The following is a 24,800-nucleotide window of genomic DNA, read 5'->3' on the forward strand; positions in this document are numbered from 1 at the left end:
AGGATGGGGTCAGGAACATGGATGGGACAGAGATGAAGGATAGGGATAAGGGACAGGGACGGGGATAGAGGCAGGGCTAGGGATGGGGACAATGATACAGAGAGAGATGGGGACATGGATAGGTGGTAGAGACAGGGATGGGAAATAGGGACAGGGACAGCGATGGGGATGCGGACAGGGGTGGCGATGGGGGTGAGAACGGGCACAGGGATACAGCAGTGCAGCTGCCATCCCCGTTGCCCTCCTGCCGTCACGGCGGCGTGCGTGGTCCCGCCGGTACTCACGGCGTGCCGGGAGGGGACCGCTCCGTCACCGGCTGCGAGCGGTGTGACAGCCTGATCCAGGGAACAAAGAGAAATTGGGACAAAAGGAAACTGTCACAGAGGTTCATCTTCCTGGGGAGAGGGGGGGGGTGGGGTGTGAGGGGGATGCCGTTGCCTGAGCGTTAAAAATTAGCCCGGCTGGAGATAAAAATACTGGCTTGCATCTTGCTCGTCAGGAAGGTGTCACCTGCAGGGACAAGGCGAGGCTGAAGCGCGGTGCTGCTGCTGGGTCCCAAGGTCGTGGTCGTGATGGTTGTGGCAGTGATGCTGGTTGCATCCCCACCCTGGATTTGGGGGGGTGGTCTACCAAAGCCCCCACCAAAACTGCTCACCTGCACCCAGAAGAAACTTTGCTGCGGTGGTGGCTGGCGAGGAGGATTCATTAGCTCTGCTCCATCATCTTCCTCCCGCGGCCATAAATCAGGGCGAGTGGCTGGGAGTGATGGTGTGATCCATCTCGCTGGTGTCCAAGTCATTACTTTTCATTAGGTGCTGCACAGGGGGGGGTGGGGGAGGGAGTGTTATTATTTAGCAGGTTAATTGTCCCCCACAGGTAGCTCCAGCTCATGGGAGAAGTTCACCAAGCACAAAGCTCCCTCCCCACGTGAAGCACATCAAGGGGTCTCTCCTCGCCTTCACCCCAAGACTTCAGCAGTGCCAGCTCTGAGGAGGTTGTGGGAACACAAAACCAGTTGGAAATGGGAAAAGAAGACTCCTTCCTGAGATGTATCCCAGCAGCTAGGGTGGAGCCATCACCACCCAGAGGCTTCCCACACCCCAGAAGGGATTAAAACCCCGTGAGGGATGCTCTGAGAGAAATGATGCTGTATCTGGCCTGAAAAGATCTTCCTATTAAATCAGAATAATATTAATATCACACTAATATACTGCTACTACTAATAAAAAGTAACAATCATCCTCCTCCACACGTGGAACACAAAAATCAATGGAGCACTCCTCACCTCCACCCAGAGACCTCAGCAGTGCCAGCTCTAGGGAAACCCTGGGGACCCAAAACCAGCTGGTAAATGGGGGAGGGAAGCTCCTTCCCAGTGAGATGCATCTCAGCAGCCAGCAGCCTCCAGATACCTCCAGCACCCCAGCAGGGCTTAGAAGCCCCATGAGGGGTGCAGGGACATGCTGAGGGAATTGTTGCTGTTTCTGGCCTGCAAATATCTTCTTATTAAACCAATGATAGTAATACCAACAGTAAAATAATACTAATACCACCACTAAGAAGATGATTTGTAAGGCTTGAGGGCTGGTGTGAAACTTGGGGGCCACCTCTGCTGCGCGAGCGCGAGGAGCCCGAGACAGGGAGTATAAATTGCAGGGCTGGCAGAAGGGACTCACCCAAGCTCATCTCTCATTTTGATTGATTTCAGCTTCACAAATTAAGCTTGAGATTTATCTAAAAATAAATTTGCTTCCACTCTGGGCGCCGGGGATGACAAGTGCTTTGCTCTTCCCTTTGTTGGCTTTGGCATCGCTGCCCAGGGGAAGGCGTGGGCTGGGAAGGGGCTGTGCCCAAGCACCTTCAGCTTGCTGCCCCTTCTCCTCCCCCACCCTCTCCCCTCTTCCCTGCCAAGTGCACCCCACTAACCTCAGGGGTTGGCAGAGCAGGGTGGATAAAGAACCAAATGCCAGCCCTGCAGCCCTGAAGGTGGCAGAGGCATCCTGTGCTGGAATGTCACCTTCAGGTTTATGGTGTTACCATCCCCATCAAGTCACTATGGGATCCAGCATGATGGCACAGGGTACTGATGTCCACCCTTCCTGCATCCCAACCCCTTTAACACTCCCTCATTAAAAAGCTGCACAAAAAGGGGAAAATATGGGTTTCCTCCCCCCCAGCCCCAGTTATCCCTGGTGCTGGAGCCAGGGGCAGCCACAGTGCAGAGCCCATCTCCAGCACCAAACACTGTGCCAGGCCTTTCTGAGCCACCTCAAGAGCCCAATCAGAGCAGTGCCTGTCTCCAGCACTAAACCCTCTGCTAGGGCTCCTCAGGCCACCCCAAATGCATAGTCAGAGCAAGACAGAGCCCATCTCCAGCACCAAACCCTCTGCCAGGGCTGCCCAGGCCACCCCAAATGCACAGTCAGGGCAAAGCAGAGCTCATCTCCAGCACCAAACCCTCTGCCAGGGCTGCCCAGGCCACCCTAGATGCATAGTCAGGGCAAAGCAGAGCTCATCTCCAGCACCAAACCCTCTGCCAGGGCTCCCCAGGCCACCCCAAATGCAGAGTCAGAGCAAGATAGAGCCCATCTCCAGCACCAAACCCTCTGCCAAGGCTCCTCAGGTCACCCCAAATGCACAGTCAGGGCAAAGCAGAGCTCATCTCCAGCACAAAACCCTCTGCCAGGGCTCCCCAGGCCACCCCAAATGCATAGTCAGAGTAAGACAGAGCCCATCTCCAGCACCAAACCCTCTGCCAGGGCTCCTTAGGTCACCCCAAATGCACAGTCAGGGCAAAGCAGAGCTCATCTCCAGCACCAAACCCTCTGCCAGGGCTCCCCAGGCCACCCCAAATGCAGAGTCAGAGCAAGATAGAGCCCATCTCCAGCACCAAACCTGCCAGGGCTGCCTAGCTGGGACCAGCCACCATCCAGGTGACAGCAATTTATCATCTTCCTCACTTTGCATCAGAGGAGGTTCAGGTTGGACATGAGCATAGTCCCCTTGAGCGTAGTGAAGGCCTGGCCCAGGCTGCCCAGGGCAGTGGTGGAGTGCCCATCCCTGGAGGGGTTTCAAAGCAGTGCAGATGTGGTGCTGAGGGCCCTGGTTCAGTGGTGCCCTGGCAGTGCTGGGTTAACAGCTGGGCAGGATGATCTTCAAGGTCTTTTCCAACCCAAAGGGTTGTTCAGTGGTGCTGCAGTTCCTCACATTTTCTGGTGGGAATGAGGAGCAGGCTCAGCTCCTCACTTGGTTATGGATCCTCAGCTTCTCTTGAGTAGTGATAATGGAACTTACTCACTCCTCACTCTCGGGAAATGCTCCAAGCACCAGAGGAGACAGAGCTGGAACCCTCACCTGAGCTGAGCAGAGACACTGCAGTTAATGCCAACGGTGGGTAATCAAGTCTGAAGATGAAGCATCCTCTTTGCTGCTGTGTCATTTGCTTAGGAAGCCAGGCTGCCTCCAGGGTCCTGGCCAAGGTCATTGGCACCATCAGTGCCCACCCAAATTGGTCCTTCAGGCTTACACAACATCCATCTGTGTAAGGAAAATACCTCGTAGGAGGTGACTGGAAAGGGAGATGAGCAGAGAAAGAATATCCTGGTTAATGGGATGGGATGGAACTTGGATGGGGATGGGATGGGCTCAGGGACAGGGATAGAGATAGGATGGAGTAGGAAAGGATGGGGTGGATTGGGATAGACTGGGAATGAGTTGGGGATGGAATGGGATGAGGATTGCCTGAGTTGGGGGTGGTACAGGGGATGGGGTGGGGTGAGAAAGGACGGGTCGGGGTGAAAGGATGGGTTGGAACAAGTTAGGGAGCATCTCAACAAGGCAGCGCCACCCGTCCTGCTGCCTATCCCACTGAGAGTGCAATGGACAAAGGACCCTGAGGAGGGGGCCAAGCCTGGCTGCAGACCCCCCGCACGGCCCCGGTTCAATTCCCCTCCAGCCCTCCGGCAGGGCGCGGGGCAGGAGCCCGGCCCGGTCCCGGCTCTCCCGGCGCTGCCGCTGCTGGCCCCGCATCGCGCGGTGTCTGGCGCCCTCCAGTGGACAGCGCTGGTACGGAGCCGAGCAGCGCCGGGCGTGGGGCACGGGCTAGGCACCGGCGTCGTGCACCGTGCCCACGCATCACGGCCGTGCGCCACCACCGTGCACCACACCATCACTACAGCCACACACCACAGCCACGCACCACCGGGGGAGTGTGGGGCTGCCAGGGCTGGGGTCTCCACCTCCTGGGCACAGCTGCAAAGATCAGGATGGCAGCGTCAGATGCCCATGACCCCCACATGAGCCACCGGGGGAGTGTGGCGCTGCCAGGGCTGGGGTCTCCACCTCCTGGGCAGAGCTGCAAAGATCAGGATGGCAGCGTCAGATGCCCATGACCCCCACATGAACCACTGGGGGAGTGTGGGGCTGCCAGGGCTGGGGTCTTCATCTCCTGGGCAGAGCTGCAAAGACCAAGATAGCAACGCCGGATGCCCATGACCCCCACTGACAGCAGGCCTGCCAGTCTCTGCCCCATGTGCCATGGAATCCTCCCCCAGACTGAGCACTGGGTGGCACGGGAGGGTCTGTCTGCAGCGTGTGAGCTCAGGGTGCTGGGTGATCACCCACCATGGCATGGCACAGCACGGGGTGCTGCTTCCCTCTTGGCAACCTGCTGGCAGTGCTGCCATTCTCCCAGCTGGAACCACTTGGTGCCAGGAGGAGGTGTTGGCAAATCAATCTTTATTTCTCAATAAATAGTTGTATAAACCTTGTGCAAAATCGTGTGGCACAAACCTTTGGCCTCAGTGGGCAGAGAGGCCATGCTCACTGCCCATATGCCAGAGGTTCCTAGCCATGACACAGTGAAGCGTTGGCACTGGAGCTCTCCTGGTGAGCTGAAGATGTCCAGCACCACCCAGGCAAGGCCAGGACCCTCAGTCCAGGCTGGGCACCCACTGGGTGCCAGAGGGATGGAGCTGCACAAATCCCTGAGGAGCAAACAAGCACCATCCAGCCCAGTCCATGATTCTACCAGCTGTGCCAGGGCTGTGCCAGGAGCCTGGGCAGAGTCCATCAGTTCCCAGTGCCACCATGCTAGAGTGGGGAGCTGGGGGGCTGGCCATACCGCCGCTCCCGTGTCTCTGCTGTCCCCATGGTCCCCAGTGGCACCACCACCTCTTCTGGCTGGCAGCTCTTGTTGAGCTCTACCACGCGTGGCACCACCGTCGACCAGCGATCTGTGGAGATGGTGGCATCTGCAGGAGTTTGTCAGAGCCAGGAGCCTGAGGCTGCTCATCCCCTGCCTATCAGCTCCACACCACCAAAAAGATCTGCTCCCGAGCTTCATCAAGAAGCTCCAAGCAGCATCTCAAGGGATGCTCCCAGCCCACAGCACCATGCTCAACTCCCTGCAGACCCCAGGGATGCTCCCAGCCCACAGCACCATGCTCACCTCCCTGCAGACCCCAGGGATGCTCCCAGCCCACAGCACCATGCTCAACTCCCTGCAGACCCCAGGGATGCTCCCAGCCCACAGCACCATGCTCAACTCCCTGCAGACCCCAGGGATGCTCCCAGCCCACAGCACCATGCTCACTTCCCTACAGACCCCAGCCCACAGCACCATGCCCAACTCCCTGCAGACCCCAGCCCATGGCACCATGCTCACTTCCCTGCAGACCCCAGCCCATGGCACCATGCTCACTTCCCTACAGACCCCAGCCCACAGCACCATGCCCAACTCCCTGCAGACCCCAGCCCATGGCACCATGCTCACTTCCCTGCAGACCCCAGCCCACAGCACCATGCTCAACTCCCTGCAGACCCCAGCCCATGGCACCATGCTCACCTCCCTGCAGACCCCAGGGATGCTCTTAGCCCATGACACCATGCTCAATACCCTGCAGATCCCAGCCCATGGCACCATGCTCACCTCCCTGCAGACCCCATCCCACAGCACCATGCTCACCTCCCTGCAGACCCTAGCCCATGGCACCACGCTCAACTCCCTGCAGATCCCAGCCCATGGCACCATGCTCACCTCCCTGCAGACCCCAGCCTATGACACCATGCTCACCTCCCTGCAGACCCCAGCCCACAGCACCACGCTCACCTCCCTGCAGACCCCAGCCCACGGCACCATGCTCACCTCTCCGCAGCCGGCCCATGGTGTGGGAGAAGCCATAGTACTGGTACGTGTCACTCTTGCCCGGATCCTCACTGATGATCCCCAGGTTCTGGTTCCAGTGGGACCAGTTCACCTCATCCACCCTGTGGGGAAGATCATACCCAGAGGGGCTGCATGGAGCCAAGCTGGCAGCTCTTGCATATCCCTGCTCCCAGCTCCAGGTCAGTACAAACCACCCAGCAAATGAACTCATGGCGTTGGGGCCCCAAAATGCTGCTTGCTGCAGTGGGAGAGGCTCAGCTGCTGCCGGTGCCCAGCAGCCCAGGGCTCTCCAGGCGTGTTCCTTTACCTGAAGCACCAGCGCCGGTCGGGGGTGCCATCGGTGCCCTTGCCCACGGTCACCATCTCCCCCGAGCGGAAGGCTTTGCGCAGGAACACAGGGAAGGAGCGCTCAATGTCCAGGATGGTGGTAGCCCACTGTTGGCAACACCAGAGACCCCCTCAGCTGCTTGGGGATGGAAGCCTGGGGGACCCTCACCCAGGCGGCGCTGCTTGGATGGAGCTTGGCGTGCCCCAAGTGTGGCTCCTGGGGTGGTACCTGCAGCTTCCAGATGTGCTTGCTCTCCTTGGAGACCTGGCCCACAGTCTCACCCATGAGGGCGATGAGCATGTTGAGGAGGAGCACGAAGGTGAGGATGATGTAGGTGACCAGGAGGATGATGAAGACAGCAGGGTACTTGGCGCTCTCCAGCATCTCCAGGTCACCCATGCCGATGGTGAGCTTGAAGAGGTCGAGCAGGAAGGTGCTGAAGGTCTGGCTGTCCCGGCAGGATGGGTAGGTGGGCACCGTGCAGTTGGACTGTTCCTTGCTGCAGGACTCACTGCTGGGACATGGGTTGAGGAGGGACACCAGAGCTAGGGGAGAAGGGACAGGGATGGCAAGTCCACGGGGGCAGTGGAAAGGGTTCCATGTGGCTTCATGTGGGCCAAGCTCTTCCCCATCACAGGAGGAGGCAGAGGCTGAGCCCACAGGTGGGTAGGATGAAGCAGGAGCTCCAGAGCCATAGAATCATAGAATCATAGAATCAACCAGGTTGGAAGAGACCTCCAAGATCATCCAGTCCAACCTATCCCCCAGCCCTATCCAGTCAACTAAAATATGGCACCAAGTGCCTCATCCAGGCTTTTCTTGAACATCTCCAGGGACAATGACTCCACCACCTCCCTGGGCAGCCCATTCCAATGGGAAATCACTCTCTCTGTGAAGAACTTCCTCCCAACATCCAGCCTAGACCTCCCTTGTCATGTGCTTGCCCCGAGCCCCTTCAGACTGGCCAGGCACCTACCTGAGGCATAACCAATCATGAAGAGCAAGTAGACCAGGAGGAAGCGGAAAAGGTCCTTGAAGAGGATCTGCAAATGATGAAGAAGGAGACAAGTTGTGCTGGATCATGGTGCCAAGCCACGTGGCAGGGCACCACTTCCAAGGCATGCCACAGGGACAGCTGGGCTGGAGCCAAGGCATTGGTGAGCCACAAGAAACCCTGAAGAAAGCACGGAGGAAGCTCCTGTTGGGCTACACGTGCATAAGAGGAGTGGGTCTGCTGGGGAAGCAGAAGACCCTTGGTGCCATCAGACCTTCTGGATCATGATGCTGTAGGTCCCTGTCAGCTTGAGGCCCCGAGTGAAGTAGAGTGCATTCATCCAGCCCAGGACCAGCGCGAAGACCATGACAGCCAGGTACGCCTCGATGCCACCCAGGTACAGCCCCGCACTGACGATCACCAGCACTGAGTAGATGAAGCTGAGGGAGAACCAGGGTCAGATCCTGCACCAACAGCCACCGCCAGCTACTGCCCCTTGTAAGCCCAGGGGTGCTGTGGCTCAAGGAGGTCCTGGGGATTCCCCACGTACTAGAGCAGCTGGAAGGAACCATCTATGAAGAAGGAGTTCACACCTGGGCACTTCTTCATTAAGAGATCTTTGATCTGGGGGAAAGAGAATGAGATTGGAAGGGGTCAGGGGAGCAAGACCCTACTTGGCAGGGTCCTAGTGTCCAGGGTGGGCACTGTACTGGGAGCTGATGCCTTGGACCACAAGGCTGTTGCCCTCGAGTCACTCCTTGCGTGGAGACCACGAGGGCTTGTCCATGCCACAGGAGGATGCCCCCTGCCTCAGTGCACTGACGTTTGTGAAGAAGAAGAGGATGCCAGTCAGAAGGGTGATGATCTCCCCGGCCAGGCGCAAGTAGTCAACGGTGGTGGTGTATGGGTAGGGCGGCTGCAGAGAAAGAACAGAGCTGAGCAGCTCCATCATCCCAGGGCTGCTTGGGGTAGAGATACAGCACCCACCCACCCCCACTCCCACCACCAGGTGACCCATGGGGTTGTGCCACACTGCTGCAGGACTCACAGGGCCTTCCATGGGGCGGTAGTAGGCAACCAGGGTGAAGATGATCATGGCGCTGAGGTAGGAGATGACACTGATGTAGAAGGAGACAGCCCCGAACTTGCGCCACTTGTCACGCAGCAGCTCGTTGATGGGCTCCACAGCCAGCATCTCATGGCGGTTCTGGTGGGACACAGGCACTGTCAGTAGGGACCCAGCTCCAGCACCCCTTCATCTCATGCCCTGCTGAGACCTCATCTTCAGTACTGCCTTCAGTTTTGGGCTCCCCAGTTGAAGAGGGACAGGGATCTGCTGGAGAGAGTCCAGCGGAGGGCTACGAGGATGATGAGGGGATTGGAGCACTGCCTGGTGAGGAGAGGTTGAGGGACCTGCAGCTGCTTAGTCTGGAGAAGACTGAGAGGGGATTTAATCAATGTTTATAACTATCTGAGGGCTAGGGGTCAGGAGAGGGGGACAGGCTCTGCTCACTGCTCCCTGGGATAGGACAAGGAGCAAAGGATGGAAACTGCTGCACGTCAGGTTCCATCTCAACACGAGGGGGAACTTCTTTCCTGTAAGGATTCCAGAGCACTGGCACAGGCTCCCCAGAGAGGCTGTGGAGTCTCCTTCTCTGGAGCCTTTCCAGGCCTGTCTGGATGTGTTCCTGTGTGCCCTGAGCTAGATGGTATGGTCCTGCTCTGGCAGGGGGGGTGGACTCGATGACCTCTTTGGGTTCCTTCCAGCCCCTAACAGCCTGTGCTCCTGTGATCTCTCTCTCCCCTCAGCCCTTGCACACCTCAATTTTGCTGTTGTAGACAAGGATCTCCAGCACGGACACCTCCTCCCCGCAGGTGTCCAGCGAGGAGAGGTCATAGAGGGAGGAGTAGACGGGGCCGTACGCCCAGTCCTTGAACTTGCGCGAGAGGTGCCGGGTGTCCTCATCCACGATCTCCCGGCGGATGATGTGCTGGAAGATCTGCCAGAGGGGGGAGGACTGCTGGCCCACGGGCAGACCCACGCCTGGCCCCTGCCTGCTTGAGACACCCTGCTCTCCTTCCACCCTCCCCAGGCATCGTTCTCTCACTTCTCCCTAGACACCCAGTCCTCCTATCCCACCCCAGACTCTCTGTTCCCCTATCCCACCCCAGACACCCAGGTCGCCTATGCCATCCCAGACTCTCTGTTTCCCCATCCCACCCCAGACACCCAGTTCTCCTATCCCACCCCAGACACCCAGGTCGCCTATGTTATCCCAGACTCTCTGTTTCCCCATCCCACCCCAGACATCCAGTTCTCCTATCCCACCCCAGACTCTCTGTTCCCCCGTCCCACCCCAGACTCTCTGTTCCACTGCCTCACCCCAGACTCTCTGTTCTCCTACCCCACCCCAGACACTCTGTCCCCCTATCCCACGCTAACACCTCTTTCTCCACCCCACACCAGGCACCTATCTCACCCCAGATGTGCTGTTCTCCTTCCATCCCACCCTGATACCCTCCCACCCAGCAGAGCTGAGGGTGCAGAACACCATCCACAGCCTCCCAGAAAGGCTGTAGCTTTGGCACCCTTGATGACCCTCTGGCCACACCACCAGAGGATAAGAGCAAGCCAGAGGAGAAGATGAGATGTGATGAGGGCCTGTGGTTAGTTAGGGAAAGGACAGAATGCAATGGGGGGTGGGATGGGTGTAATTAGCCAGGTTAAGAGGCTGCACATCCAGGTTTCCAGCATCATCTGCAGAGAGAAGCCAGCACAGCAGGGACAGCTTCAAGTTATGCCAGAGGAGGTTCATGCTGGATATGAGGAAGAATTTCTTCATAGGAAGGGTTCTCAGGCACTGGCCCAGGCTGCCCAGGGAGGTGGTGGAGTCACCATCCCTGGAGGTGGCTGCGGTGCTGAGGGATGTGGGTTAGTGGCAGCAGCTTAGAATCATAGAACCAAGCAGGTTGGAAGACACCTCCAAGTTCAGCCAGCCCAACCTAGCACCCAGCCCTGGCCAATCAACCAGACCATGGCACTAAGTGCCCCAGCCAGTCTTGGCTTGAACACCTCCAGGCACAGCCACTCCACCACCTCCCTGGGCAGCCCATTCCAATGCCAATCACTCTCTCTGCCAACAACTTCCTCCTCACATCCAGCCTAGACCTCCCCTGGCACAACTTGAGACTGTGTCCCCCTGTTCTGCTGCTGCTTTCCTGGCAGCAGAGCCCAACCCCACCTGGCTACAGCCTCCCTTCAGGGAGCTGCAGACAGCAAAGTTGAGCTCAGCGATCTCAAAGGTCTCTTCCAAGCTCCGCAGCTGTGAGCTGCTGTGACACGCACTGAGCGCGGCAGGTCTCAGCCGAGAGCCGAGGCGGGCAGCGGCTCGCAGCTCGGAGCGGGCTCAGCTCACCCCGATCTTGCCGGTCTTGGCAGCCATCATGAGCGGGGAGAGGCCATCGTTGTTGAGCAGCGCCTCCAGGTTGGTGTCGGGGAAGAGCTTGGCGCACTTGACGAGGAGCAGGTCGTACATCTTGGTGACGAACTTGGTGTTCTCCCGGGTGTTGTCGGCGATGGCCACCAGGGCGTGCAGCACGGTGTTGCCGCGGGAGTCCTGGCGCCGCAGGTCCGCCTGCTTGTGGCCGTTCTCCGTCAGGTAGTGCACGATGTGCGGCTGGTTGGTGCAGGCGGCCAGCGAGAGCGGCAGCTCCCCTGCGGGGACGGACGGCACAGCGCCGCGCTCAGCCCTCGCAGCTACCCTCGGCCATCCCCGCCCTGCGGCCAGGGCAGGTCGCTCGGGGTCGCCTCTGAGTTTGACCTTGAATGTCTCCGGGGATGGGGCTTCAGCCACAACTCCCGGCAACCTGGGCCGGTATTTCATCACCTTCATTGTGCAGAGCTCGATGAAGCAGGGTTGTGGCCAACCTTGCTCAAGATTCAAACCATTGCTCCTCGTCCTACCCCTACAGTCCCTCCCCAGCCTTCAGGTCTCCTTCAGATATGGAAATGCAGCTCTAAGGTCTCCCTGGAGCCTTCTCTTCTCCAACCTGAACAGCCCCAATTCTCCCAGCCTGTCCTTGAAGGAAAGGTGCTCCAGCACTCTGATCATCTTTGTGTTCTCCTCTGGACCCACTCCAACAGGTCCAAGTCCTTCTTGTGTTGGGGACCCCAAATCTGGACACAGCACTCAGCAGAGCAGAGTGCCAGAATCACCTCTCTCTGTCTCTGGTCATTCTTCTTTTGATGCAGCCCAGGATGCCATTGGCCTTCTGGGCTGCAATTGCTCATTGATGGCTCATGCCCAACTTCTCACCCAGCAGCACCACCAAGTCCTTTTCTGCAGGGCTGCTCTCAACCTCATCATCCCCCAGCCTGGACTGCCACCAGGGATTACCCTGACCCAGGTGCAGGGTGTTGTACTTTGCCTTATTGAACCATCAGCCAGCTGAGGTCCATCACTCTTGCTCAGCTGCTGAGACATCCCCAAGGGGTGACCCACTGGCTTGCTCTCCACTCACCAAAGTAGAAGTAGCCACCTTCATCCTTGGGTTGGAAGAAGCGCCCACGGGCCTGGGCATGGACATCTGCTCCCTTCTCCACCAGCAGCTCCACGTAGTGCTTGCAGCGGCGCTCGATGGCGATGTGCAGGGCTGTCTGACCTGTGCCAGTGGCACCTGTCAGCCCCCTCCTCACCCCATAACCACCCACCCAGGTCCACAGACTTCCCAGGGTACCTGCTGCTCCAGTCCCCAAAACCTCCCAAAGGACCCCAGCTCTCCAGTGTCCTTGCTGCTCTGGTCCTCAAGTCTTTTTAGGGTACTCTCTCCTCTCCAAGGTCCCCACTGCTCCTCTTCCCATCCTCCCCAGCATCCTCCATCCATTCCATGGTCCCCACTGCTCCTCTTCCCAACCTCCCCAGCATCCTCCATCCATTCCATGGTCCCCACTGCTCCTCTTCCCAACCTCCCCAGCATCCTCCATCCATTCCATGGTCCCCACTGCTCCTCTTCCCAACCTCCCCAGCATCCTCCATCCATTCCATGGTCCCCACTGCTCCTCTTCCCAACCTCCCCAGCATCCTCCATACATTCCATGGTCCCCACTGCTCCTCTTCCCAACCTCCCCAGCATCCTCCATCCATTCCATGGTCCCCACTGCTCTTCTTCCCAACCTCCCCAGCATCCTCCATCCATTCCATGGTCCCCACTGCTCCTCTTCCCAACCTCCCCAGCATCCTCCACCCATTCCATAGGCCTCGCTGCTCCTATTCCTAATCTCCCTAGGATCCTCCATCCATTCCAACATCCTTTCTACTCTGATTCCCAACTTCTCCAGCAGACTCCATCTTCTGCAGGGTCTCCACTGCACATGTCCCCAGTCTCCCAAGGTCCCTCGCCCCCAGGCAGGGCTGGAGGTGGTCCTGTGCCCCCCACCTCGGTAGTAGACATCCCTGAAGGGCGAGTTGATGAACTCCCGCATGTTGCCTGTCTTCTCGGCGATGTCCAGGAGCAGGGGGATGGTGTCATTCTTGCCCCCACTCAAGTTGAGCAGTGCCTTGGGCAGGCAGGTCTTCCCTGTGGAGGGCTCTGGGAGGGTGGAGGATGCCAAGATGGGCATTAGGGCAACCTCCCCCCCAACCAGGGCCTTGAAGCGGTGCCCAGTTCTGCACCTCAGAACAAGTTAACTATGGGACAGCAGTGTGCCCTTGTAGCCAAGAGGGCCAATGGGATCTTGGGGTGTATTGAGAAGAGTGTGTCCAGCAGATCAAGGGAGGTTCTCCTTCCCCTCTACTCTGCCCTGGTGAGACCTCATCTTGAGTACTGCCTTCAGTTTTGAGCTCCCCAGTTGAAGAGGGACAGGGATCTGCTGGAGAAAGTCCAGCAGAGAGCTACGAGGATGATGAGGGGATTGGAGCACTGCCTGATGAGGAGAGGCTGAGGGACCTGGGGCTGCTTAGTCTGGAGAAGAGAAGACTGAGAGGGGATTTAATCAATGTTTATAACTGTCTGAGGGCTGGGGGTCAGGAGGGGGGGACAGGCTCTGCTCACTGCTCCCTGGGATAGGACAAGCAGCAGTGGATGGAAGCTGCAGCACAGGAGGTTCCAGCTCAACACAAGAGGGAATTTCTTTCCTGTAAGGGTCCCAGAGCCCTGGCACAGGCTGCCCAGAGAGGCTGTGGAGTCTCCAACCCCTGACATCCTGTGGTCCTGTGAACCCCTTGGCTAAATCCTCAGTTCCTTCTGGCCACTGCATATCCCAGCCCCCCTGTCCCCCACCCCTATACCAGGGCTGGGCATCTCCATCCCCATGAGCACATGGGCACCACCAACCAGTGGCATGGCACAACCACAGGAGTGCCAGGGCAGGGCCAGCCCCAGGTGCTCACCTCGAAACTCCTCGTCTGTCAGGCGCTTCTTGTGGGCCAGGAGGAAGGAGAGGAGCCCGTCCAGGCCAGCTGGGGACCCACGGGAGACGATGTCAAAGAGGATAGGTCTGTTGAAGACCTTGAGGACAGGCGGTGGGTCAGGAGCTGGCCCCTTCGTGCCTGGGGGCTGCTTCCTGTGGGACAAGCACCACTGCTGGGAACTGCAGTCGCTGCCTCAGTTTCCCACTTGTGCAACGAGCTAGAGGCTTCTCAGCTGCCAGTAAAGGGCATGGGCACCAGTGGGGTCACCCGTGGGGTTTTGGGCAGCCTCCCACTGCTGCCAGCATCACACTACCCAGTATCATCCATGGGGGCTGCTGGGCATCTTGCCAGCTGCCAGCTGGCTACTGCAGTGTTTTGACACAGCCCCTCCCCTGCTTGTGCCCCCAGCAGGGATGGACCACGGGTTTGGTCATGCTCCAGTGCCAGGGGTGAAGCTAGACCGGTCGGAGCAGTTGGTGGCAGCAGGGCAGGCTGGGGACAACCGGCTGGCTCCGGGCACTGGGAATGGGAGGAGGAGAGACGGTGGCTGTCCCAGGCACGGATCTGCGGGGCTGGGGGCACACGGGGCATCGCTGCCCACCCTGGGGACCGAGTTCCCGCTGTGGCACGGGAATACCCCCTCGCACCTGTGGGTGGGGACGGTGGCAGGGGGCCATGGTGCCGCCCCAGGTGCCCGGCACAGAGGGATATTGTGTGCCCAGGCGCGGGCTGCCCCCCCCCCCCCCGCTCCAGCTCCGGTTTCCTGGCGCGGGGAGGGTGGAGGCCTCCTGAAAAGCCCTTTCATGGTGGGGAGCCAGACGTCCTCACCGGCCAGGGGAGCGGCTGGGCACACAGAGCCCCATTCATGGCACGGGCAAGGGGGAAGGGGACCCGTGCTCTGGCCCCTCGGCACCGTGGGGCTGCAGACCCACCCCACAACATGGCACGGTGCAGCGTGGCACAGCCCGGTGCTGCCAACGGACCCGCCTGGGAGTAGCTCCCCTGCCCAAAACACCCCGCTCAAAGAACAGTGGTGGGGTTTATGTGTCCCCCCCAGCTGCTGGGCATCCCCTTCCCCACCACGCTGCACCCAGGGTGCCCCCAACACCCCCATCTCTGCCCACTGGCATTGCTGTACTCACTCCACGACCCTCCTGCGCCAGCGTCTGTTCTCACTGGGGTGGTGCCTGTAGGTGCCATAGTCAAAGAGGGAGTCCATGGGGGCTTTTTTGGGCGCAGGGACCACGGCTGACTCGTAGATGGTGGCCTCCAGAAGCTCCATGGGCTTGGGGGCACCTTTCCGGAACGCCCCATGGAATTTCATGCGGAGGTTCTGCTTCCCGTCCCCAGCGCTGGGGGCACCCCGAGCCGCCTCGGCGGGGGTCGCGCTGTCCTCGCTCTCAAACAGGTTGGCCAGCGAGGAGAGCGGGAAGGAGTCGTTCTGGAGGGAGCCTTCCTCCCCTGGACCATCCCCAGCATCGTGGGGGGGTTCTTCGGTGTCTGCCATGCTTCCTACCCGGGGTGGGGGGCACGGGCACGAGCAGCCTGCCCGCCTGGCTGCAGCCCCCAGCTCCTTCCAGAGACCTGGCAGAGGAAAAGGCAGGGTCAATCCCAAACAATTCCCGTCCCTCCCCATCCTCTCCCGCGGGACGCTGTGTCCTTGCGCAGGAGCAGGTCCCACGCTGATGCCCGCAGCAGCTGCGGGGCTCAGGGTCTCCTGGCTGGTCCTGCTTGCTCTAAGTCCCCTCGGTGCCCACCTACCCGGCCGCGGGCAACGCTCAGGTCCGCAGAGGTCCCACCAGCTGCGGTGCTGCCAGCTTCAAAGCTGAGCCGTGATGGGCGAGGGCCTCGCTGCCTCTGCCTGCTGCGGTCAGCCTGGGTGCAGCCCAGGACAGGGCACAGAGCAGCCCCTGTGCGCTCCGATCGCCGCCCAAGGAAGGAAAACATTCCTGGGATACACCCTGCATCCCGGGAAGCGCCCAGAAGCAGCGAGGAGCTGCCACCGCAGCGGGGCTGGAGCCGGTCCCTGATGTCTCACCCCTCCCAGAGCACTGGGGGGAGGTCGGTGGGGTCTGGGAGCCCATGGTGCTGGCACAGGCATGGTGGGCACCGGGAGGGCAACTGGTGCAGCAGGGGAGGGCAGGAGCCGTGGTTAGGACAAGAAATTATGGGTTTCAGTTGCTCAGAGGAAAACGGGGCTGCGGACGAGCCACGCTACCCACGGACAGCAAAGCTCTGCCCCATGCCGCAGGCACTGCCTGCCACATCCCTCCAGGCAGGGGCACGGAGAGGCAGGTCGGTGTCCCTGCGTTGTCCCCCAGCCCCATTTTCCCCCCATAAAGGCCGGCATCAGCGGGAAGGGTCAGCCCAGCTCCTGCCACCAGGGAGCTCAGCTCTCCCTGCGGGTCCTGGGACAGAAAAAGCAGCTGGGAAACGTGTCATTTTCTGCTGGGCAGCAGCCACAATGGCAGGCTGGGCACTTCTGGGGTGGGCAGGCATCTCTGCCCCACAACCTGCTTCTAATTAGCTGGTGTGTCCCGTGGCAACCCCACGGTGGGGGCCCACGATGCTCCCACAGACGTGGGGAGGGAGGGCTGCAAACAGCTCAAACTCCTGCACTAGAAGAGGGGGGACCTTGGACAGTGGTCCCCTGCTTCCTGGTGCCCTGAGTGGCACCCAGCAGGGATGGTGCAGCCCTGAGTGGCACCCACTTCCCTTCCAGCAGAGATAGTGCACCCAACAGAGTTCAGCCCCACCTGGCAGCCAGTGGGGACAGCACAGTCCTGAGTGGCAACCAGTGGGGACAGTGCAGCCCCAGGTGCCACCCAACAAGGATGGTGCAGACCTAGGCGCCAGCCAACAGGGACAACACAACCCTAGGTGGCACCCAGCTGCAATGATGCAGCCCTGGGTGGCACCCGGCAGGGCTGGTGCAGCCATGGTTGGCACCCAGCAGCGACGACGCAGCCCTGGGTGGCACCCAGCAGGAATGGTGCAGCCCTGGGTGACAGGAGGCAAGCCCCAGAGCCACCACATTCCCTCCCCTTCCAGACTTTCCTGCTACTACCTTCTCCACAGGACATTCCACAGCCACCTGCCAAAGCCCTCGGGTCCCACGTCCCAGCCCCGAGCAAACACTGGCCCCTGTGTGGCTGTTTGTCCTCGGAGCACGGAGAACGAGGTGGCCTGGGGGGTCACCTTGGGGGCTAACCCTGGCAGCTGCAGTGGGAATTCCAGCCCTGACAAGTCTCATCCCACCACAGCCCCGGGCAGAGCCAAGGAACCACCAGCACAGGACACCGCTCCCTGTAGGTTGGTGGCATCGACTTGGGGGACCTGTCGGGTGTGTGGAGATGTTCACAGGGCTGGAACTTGGGATGGCATGGGCTGGAGCCTGGGGACAAGTAGAAAGGGCAGGGAGCTGGAGCTGACCACCAGTGCCCGGGGCAGGAAGCTGAGGCTGGAAATGAGCGGCTGGGTGAGCGGTGCCGTCAGCCCGGGCGGGCACTCCCCTGGGCGGGCACTCCCCTGGGCACAGTCCCTGCCAGGAAAGGGGCAGGCAGTGCGATTTGATTTGGCTTCTTCGTTATTTGGGTTTTTTATTCTTCAGCCTCCCTCACCCCACGGAACAAATGAGCAGCTCACCAAGGTCCTCCAGCACAGCCCCAGCTCTTGGATCTGACACAAAGCCTCCCACCTCTCCCCAGCTTCCCATTCAGTTGGACTTGATCAGCTTAGAGATCTCCTCCAGCCTCCAAGGTCCTAAGTCACCTCCCAGTCACACCAATATCCCCAGTTAATCCCCTCTCCAGCCCATCATGGAGGCAATATGCCCTGGGTGGGTGCCCATAGGTACAGAGTTGGCCACATTAAAGTGTTTGTTCCTTAAAGCAAAGCAGGGAGGGTTGTGGGGGAAGGATGGATGAATTACTGGAACCACACCATGGTTACCTTCAGCCCTGGTGGAAAACTTCCTCTGGAGTGGAGCAACCACCTTCCAAAAGAAACAGCCCCCCCTGGCCATGCTCGCATGGGTGAGAGCCCTGAACTTGGCCTGGTGCAATGGCTGGACCTCGAAGCTGTTGCCAACCCCCTCCCCAAAGCTTGCCATGGCAACGAACCTGCCACCTCACCCTTGGAGTGGTGAAGCCTAGCTTGGGCAGACAGGGCAAAACCCCTCTGATCTTGCCTGGTCCAGCTCAGCCCACAGCCCTGTCCTCTTCCCTGCAGATCCCAACCTGTCCTGGTCCCTCTATCTTCATTTCTGGGGGTCCCATCCTTCCCTGGTCCCTGTATCCTTACCCCTGAGAGTCCCATCTTGCCCTGGTCCCTATATCCTCAGCCCTAGGGGTCCCATCCTGCCCTGGTTCCCGTATCCTTATCCCTGAGGGTCCCACCCTGCTCTAGTTCTTCTATCCTCATCCCTGGGGTCCCATCTTGCCCTGGTCCCTATATCCTCATCCCTGGGGTCCCATCTTACCCTAGTCCCTGTATCCTTATCTCTGGGGGTCGCATCCTGCCCTGGTCCCTGTATCCTCATCCCTGGGGGTCTCATCCCGTCCGGGTCCCCTTGTCCTGTCGCGGTCACCGTGTCCTGCTCCGGGGCACCGTCTCGGTCCGGCCACCCCCACGTTCCTTCCGCACCTCGTTTTTCGCCACCCCCCAGTTCCCACTCCCCCTGCCCCGTACCGGGACACGTCTGGCGAAGGGTCCCGCAGACTCCGGCGCCGTCGAGTCGCCGCGGGGCCGGTCGCGAAGCCCGGCCCCTCATGGGGACAGCTCCGGGGGCGGGAGACACCGGGACCCGCCTGCGGGAACGGCCCCCGCCCGCCCCCGCCGCTCCTGCACCGGCCTCCGAATAACTTCCCCGAATCAGGTTTGTGCCCTCCCCCCTACCCTGCCAAAACAGACTGCCAGGAACAACCTCCCTGATCTAGACCCCGCAAGGAATAGCCCAAAGACCTCGCCCAAACATAGGCCCCCAAAATCTCCCTCCACAAAGCAGTTTCCCCCCCCAGAACAAGGGCTGAAACACACTCCCCAAAACAGACCCTCCTGACTCTCCCCAAAACAGACCCCCCCAGGAGCTGCCTCAAACCACCTTCCCCAAAGCAGTCTTCCCAGAAGACCCTCCACAAAATTGACCCCCCCAGGAACGACCTCAAAACAGTTACCCCAAAACAGTCCCCCCCCAGGAACAAGCATCAAAACATCCTCCCCAACCCACCTCAACCCTTGATGAGATCGACCCCAAAAGGAGCTCAGAAACACCCTCTTTGAAACACCTCCTCCAGGAACAACCCCAAAAACTTCCCTAAAACAGCACCACCCCCCCAGGAACAACCCCAAAACACTCTCCCCAGAAAAGCTCCTCCAAGAACAGCTCCAAAATGAGCCTAGAAACACCTTCCTTGAAACATCTCCTCCAGGAACAACCACAAAACACCATTCCCAAAACAGCCCCCCCAGAAACAAGCCCCAAAACACCTTCCTTGAAACATCTCCTCTAGGAATAACCCCAAAACACCATTCCCAAAACAGCCCCACAGTAAAAAGCCCCTAAACACCTTCCTTGAAGCATCTCCTTCAGGAACAACTCCAAAACACCATTCCCAAAACAGCCACACAGAAACAAGCCCCAAAACACCTTCCTTGAAACATCTCCTTCAGGAACAACTCCAAAACACCATTCTCAAAACAGCCCCACAGGAAAAAGCCCCAAAACACCTTCCTTGAAACATCTCCTCCAGGAACAACTCCAAAACACCATTCCCAAAACAGCCACACAGAAACAAGCCCCAAAACACCTTTCTTGAAGCATCTCCTCTAGGAATAAACCCAAAACACCATTCCCAAAACAGCCCCCCAAAATGAACAAGCCCCTAAACACCTTCCTTGAAGCATCTCCTCCAGGAACAACTCCAAAACACCATTCCCAATACAGCCACCCAGAAACAAGCCCCAAAACACCTTCCTTGAAACATCTCCTCCAGGAATAACCCCAAAACACCATTCCCAAAACAGCCCCCCCAGAAACAAGCCCCAAAACACCTTCCTTGAAACATCTCCTCCAGGAACAACTCCAAAACACCATTCCCAAAACAGCCACACAGAAACAAGCCCCAAAACACCTTTCTTGAAGCATCTCCTCTAGGAATAAACCCAAAACACCATTCCCAAAACAGCCCCCCAAAATGAACAAGCCCCTAAACACCTTCCTTGAAGCATCTCCTCCAGGAACAACTCCAAAACACCATTCCCAAACCAGCCCCCCAAAATGGACAAGCCCCAAAACATCTTCCTTGAAGCATCTCCTCCAGGAACAACTCCAAAACACCATTCCCAAAACAGCCACCCAGAAACAAGCCCCAAAACACCTTCCTTGAAACATCTCCTTCAGGAACAACCCCAAAACACCGTTCCCAGACACCCCCCCCCAGAAAAGAAGCCCCCTGAGAGCCACCCAGGCTGAGGTTACCGTCAGCTTTTATTAAGTCAGCTCCGCGCCGGCCTGGGGCTCAGCGGTGCCATAAGGCTGCAGGTTCATAAGGCACCACATGTTCCCACCAACACCACGTTGGGGACAGTCCCTCAGCTTCAGCCAGCGTGGGGGATTCCCAGCTGAGGGGGTTCAGTCCCACCTTGGGGTCCCCCAAGGGTAGTCATCAGCTCCTCCATCACCAGCATCATTTGGGAAGCTCTTCACTGGGTGCCCATCGGGTGGGGTCTGAGAGTCAGGGTACAGCCAAGGTGGGATGGTGCCACCAGCCACATGTGCCACAGCTGGTGGTCAGGACCCAAAACTCTTATAGTGCTTCTTTAGTACAAAATGTTGGGCAATCCTACGATGCCACCACCAGTTTATTGCCATATTCTTAGCAAAAATAGGAACTATTATGGTCTAGGCTTTGTAGCTCAGCTCTGCATTCATCTTCGTGTACATCTCGTAAATGGCATCCAGGATGGGGGTGACCCTTGAGAGGAACTGGTGGATCTTCTCAATGCTCTCCTCCTCTTTGACCTCCTTCCCCTTCTCCAGCGCCTTCAGCAAATCAGATTTGTATGGAAGAGCGTAGACTGAGCCCTAAAAAACAGGAGAAAGAGATTTAAGAGGGACAGGGATCTGCTGGAGAAAGCCCAAGGGAGGGCTGTGAGGATGACGAGGGGACTGGAGCACTGCCTGGTGAGGAGAAGCTGAGGGACCTGGGGCTGCTTAGTCTGGAGAAGAGAAGACTGAGATAAATGTTTATAAATCTCTGAGGGCTGGGGGTCAGGAGGGGGGAACAGGCTCTGCTCACTGTTCCCTGGAATAGGACAAGGAGCAAAGGATGGAAGCTGCAGCACAGGAGGTTCCACCTTAACCTAAGGGGGAATTTCTTCACTGTAAGGCTCACAGAGCACTGGCACAGGCTGCCCAGAGAGGCTGTAGAGTCTCCTTCTCTGCAGCCTATCAAGGCCTGTCTGGATGTATTCCTGTGTGACCTGAGCTAGACTGTGTGGTCCTGCTGTGGCAGGGGGGGGTTGGACTCTTTGTGTCCCTTCCAACCCCTAACATCCTCTGATCCCACAACCACAAAGTTCTTCTACAGGCAGGACCATGGTTTGGGTTGTTCCTGTGTGGCTTTGAGTGGATGGAGACCCCAAAAATGACATTTCAGGGTCTCTGGATGCTCAGAGCCACACAGGAACTACCTTGGAAGTGGTGGTTGGACCCTTGGGGAACCCTCACCGTGAAGAGCTTCTGCAGCATCCAGCCATGGTACTTCTTCAGTGCAATCTCATAAGCCTTCATGGCATTCACACGGATGAGGTTGGGATGCTCCTCATCCCGCTCGCCGTCAGAGATGCTCTGCAGCAACACCAGCATGAACTTCAAGCCCCTGTGACATGAATGGTGATGTTTGGGTGGGGATAGGATGATGTTTCCCAGAATCTAGCAAGGATACCCTAGAGCATGGAGCAACCAGATCCTTCCAAACCCCACAGTCCCGGCAGGAGACCCTTGATGCTTGTCCCTGCATGTTCTTGCTTCCCCAGCCAGACCCAGCCCAAAGGGTCCAGCCAAACCCACGTTCTCCACAGTAGACTGCAACCGGTTTTCAGCGGGGTCCCCACAAGCCAAGAGGCAACCCAGAGCAGTCCCTCAACACCAAGAGTCACCTTTTCAACCACATCAATGCCAGTGTTGCACCAATCTTGGGCCATGCTGAACCGTGAATCTCCTTCTCCACCTCCAGGATGTTCTGCAGGGTTTTGAACTTGGTGGGGTTGGAGTCATAAACTGCCCGGATTTTCTGAGGGCAGAGAAAAGTACTTGAGTACTGGGTTCAGTTTTGGGGGCCTTCACTCCAAGAAGGACATTTTGGTGCTGGAGTGGCTCCAGAGAAGAGCAATGAAGCTGGTGAAGTCTGGAGCACAAGCCTTGTAAGGAGCAGCTGAAGGAACTGAGGTTGTTCAGCCTGGAGAAAAGGAGGCTGAGGGGAGACCTTCTGGTTCTCTATGACTCCCTGAAAAGAGGCTGGAGTTAGGTGGGAGTTGGTCTCTTCTCCCATGGAGCAAGCAATAGGACAAGAGGAAATGGCATCAAGTTGCACCAGGTGAGGTTTAGGTTGGACTTTGTAAGAAATCTCTCCACTGAAAGGGTTCTCAAACTCTTCCACAGGTTCCCCAGGGAGCTGATTGAATCTCCATCCCTGGAGATATTTAAGAAGGCAGAGATGTGGTGCTGAAAGACACAGCTTAGCACCAGCCTTGGCAGAGCTAGAGAGTGGCTGGCCTTGGTGATCTTAAAAGGCTTTTCCAACCCAAACAATTCTATGGTTCTATCACTCTTTAAGAGGGGGATTGGCACTGGAGAGCAGCCAGGCTGGAGCTAAGGGCTGTGCTGTGGGGAAACAGCAGTGCCAGGGGGCCCTGTTAATTAACACACACCACTGAGCCAGGCCACTTCTCAGCCCAAAAGCCCCCAAGGGAAGAAAGGGCCTTTTAAACACCTCCAGCTCTTGTCACTGATCCTGCAGCATTTCATCCCAGGGGTGTTCACTCACCCTGAGCCCTCCTGCACCCCTTCCTACCTTGATATTTCCAGTCAGGTCAGCTTTGACTGGCGAGTAGACAATGGGAGTCCCTAGGCAATCTGTGGAAACAGGGATGCAGGAAGATGAGTCATTTGGGGACACAAGAACTTAGGGGACACCTGAACTTTGGGACAAACTTCTTTGCTGTGTGTGCTGGAGCAGGCTGCCCAGAGAGGTTGTGGAGTCTCATCTCATGGAGGGATTCCAAATCCACCTGGACACTGTGATGCTGGACAAGCTGCTTTGGGTGCTCCTGCTCAAGCAGGGAGCTTGGACTGGATTAGCTCCAGAGGTCCCTTCTAACACACACCATGCTGAGATTGCTTAAGTCTGTGAGACACCACTAAGTCTTGACTCATAACCGAGAGGTTTCACCTTAACCTCAGCCAAGGCACCCAGGCACATGCCAGTGAGGTTGGGAATGGCAGCGAACAGCTGCTGGCTCCCCAGCCCTGCCTCCCATCCCTGTCCCACCAGTGACTCCCAGCTCCAAGGATACGGCCCCAGTGGCAGGATTCGGAGCAGCACGATGAGCACAGGACCCTCTCCGCTCATCCCCAGGCAGGCAGCCCCGTGTCCTGCCCAGCCCGGTCGTGCCATAGAGCTGTCAACACAATGCCCACATTGTAGCAGACAGAGGGACCGCGCAGGCCATCGTGGCATCAGGGTAGCTGTGCCACCACACACCCACGGCCTTGACATGGGGTGGGACCCAGAGGCCAGCCGGGAGTCGCCCGCCCCGAGCCGTGCCTCCAGCCGGGGCGTACCGGGAAGAAGCGGCCGAGGCGTCGGCAAGGCTATGGCGGCTGTGCCAGGGCATGAGGACGGGCAGGACATTTCCCAACGGAGCTGCTCGGCTGGTTTGACGGGACCGTGATGCAACGCTGGCCCCGCCAAGATGCTTCCCCGGGACCGGGGGTGAGCACCGATCGGGGGTGGGGGATAACTCAGAAGCGGGGGAGTCCCAGAAGCGAGCACCCAGGATGGGAGTGGGGGGCATATGGGCAGCAGGAAGGGTAAACCAGGTCCGGTGGGGCTCAAGGACCCACTACCCGCAGACTAAGCGATGGGGCCGATCCCAGTCTCTGGTCCCTCCTACCCTCCCCCGCCGGCCCCGACTTACCGAAGAAGGGCGGCAGGTGCGCCACGGCCTCTAGGAAGGGCAGCGTCTCTATCTGCTTGTCAGCGGGCAGCGGCTTGAACTCGTGCTCCAGCAACAGCGCCATGACCCTCTCCGGCCCGGCCCGGCCCTGTGCTGCTCGGGCCCCGGGAAGCGCACCGGGAGCCGCACCGGGAAGCAGAGCGGCAGCGGCCCCGCCGCACCACCCGGCCCCGCCCCGCCCACGCCGCTCCCAACCAATGGCAGCGCCCTGCGCGCCCAATCACAATGGGGGGCGGGACCAGCGGGGCCGCGGGGGCGGGCGCACGCCGGGAGGGGGCGGGGCTCTGAGGCGGGACCTCGGAGCGGGCCGGGTCGGGAGAGCCTCTGGCACCGGCGAGCACCAGCGCAGGGCCAGCGGCACCGCGGCCGCAGACCCCGACCCGAGTGCCATGGCCGCGCGTTTCTTGAACTCCAGCACCTCCCTGGGCAGCCTGTTCCAACCCCCTCACCGCTCTGGCAGCAAAGAAACTTTGCCTCCAGCCTAAGCCTCCCCTGGCACAGTTTCAGGCCATTTGCACTCCTTGTATCACCTGATTCTAGGGAGGAGAGGCTGAGCCCCACCTGTCTGCAACCTCCTTTCAGGGAGTTATAAAGAGCCAGAAGGTCTCCCCTCAGCCTCTTTTTTGTCCAGACTAAACAGTCCCAGTTCCCTTAGGCACTCCT

General features: G+C 58.8%; 2 protein-coding genes across 4 annotated transcripts; both read right to left on the reverse strand.

The window, feature by feature from the left end:
* Positions 1–4,729: 4,729 nt before the first annotated feature.
* On the reverse strand, positions 4,730–15,726 carry TRPV4 (transient receptor potential cation channel subfamily V member 4). 3 transcript variants are annotated; one of them, XM_064168155.1, is made up of 16 exons: positions 15,660–15,726; positions 15,041–15,482; positions 13,878–14,050; positions 12,925–13,077; positions 12,010–12,150; positions 10,905–11,203; positions 9,309–9,488; positions 8,537–8,695; positions 8,312–8,404; positions 8,039–8,112; positions 7,763–7,928; positions 7,471–7,537; positions 6,723–7,039; positions 6,474–6,601; positions 6,146–6,267; positions 4,730–5,234 (listed from the first exon to the last, which is right to left on the reverse strand). In XM_064168155.1, exons 2-16 carry the CDS (start codon positions 15,403–15,405, stop codon positions 5,092–5,094), a joined length of 2,580 nt encoding a protein of 859 aa, XP_064024225.1. In that variant the 5' UTR covers positions 15,406–15,482; positions 15,660–15,726; the 3' UTR covers positions 4,730–5,091. The 3 variants fall into 3 exon arrangements, with proteins under 3 accessions (XP_064024225.1, XP_064024224.1, XP_064024227.1); XM_064168154.1 differs by having other exon boundaries at positions 4,730–5,252; XM_064168157.1 differs by lacking the exons at positions 12,010–12,150; positions 12,925–13,077 and having other exon boundaries at positions 4,730–5,252.
* A 4,641-nt stretch (positions 15,727–20,367) lies between these two features.
* Positions 20,368–24,329, reverse strand: GLTP (glycolipid transfer protein). The gene is made up of 5 exons (XM_064168650.1): positions 24,099–24,329; positions 22,973–23,034; positions 22,059–22,192; positions 21,628–21,778; positions 20,368–20,982 (listed from the first exon to the last, which is right to left on the reverse strand). The coding sequence occupies exons 1-5, from the start codon at positions 24,199–24,201 to the stop codon at positions 20,800–20,802; spliced, it is 633 nt and encodes a 210-aa protein (XP_064024720.1). The 5' UTR covers positions 24,202–24,329; the 3' UTR covers positions 20,368–20,799.
* Between the last annotated feature and the right edge of the window lie 471 nt (positions 24,330–24,800).

Source organism: Pogoniulus pusillus, chromosome 30, assembly GCF_015220805.1.
Source record: "Pogoniulus pusillus isolate bPogPus1 chromosome 30, bPogPus1.pri, whole genome shotgun sequence".
NCBI lineage: Eukaryota > Metazoa > Chordata > Aves > Piciformes > Lybiidae > Pogoniulus > Pogoniulus pusillus.

Bases quoted from the DNA above. Each gene is read 5' to 3' on its own strand.
- TRPV4 (XM_064168154.1), bottom strand. From the start codon at position 15,405: ATGGCAGACACCGAAGAACCCCCCCACGATGCTGGGGATGGTCCAGGG. The intron at 7,040-7,470 runs GTAGGTGCCTGG...CTTCTCCCCTAG, and splicing joins CATGATTGGTTATGCCTCAG to CTCTGGTGTCCCTCCTCAAC. The intron at 6,602-6,722 runs GTACCACCCCAG...TGTTGCCAACAG, and splicing joins AGCACATCTGGAAGCTGCAG to TGGGCTACCACCATCCTGGA.
- GLTP (XM_064168650.1), bottom strand. From the start codon at position 24,201: ATGGCGCTGTTGCTGGAGCACGAGTTCAAGCCGCTGCCCGCTGACAAG. The intron at 22,193-22,972 runs GTAGGAAGGGGT...CTCTGCCCTCAG, and splicing joins ACCTGACTGGAAATATCAAG to AAAATCCGGGCAGTTTATGA. The intron at 20,983-21,627 runs GTGAGGGTTCCC...CCTGTTTTTTAG, and splicing joins TGCTGCAGAAGCTCTTCACG to GGCTCAGTCTACGCTCTTCC.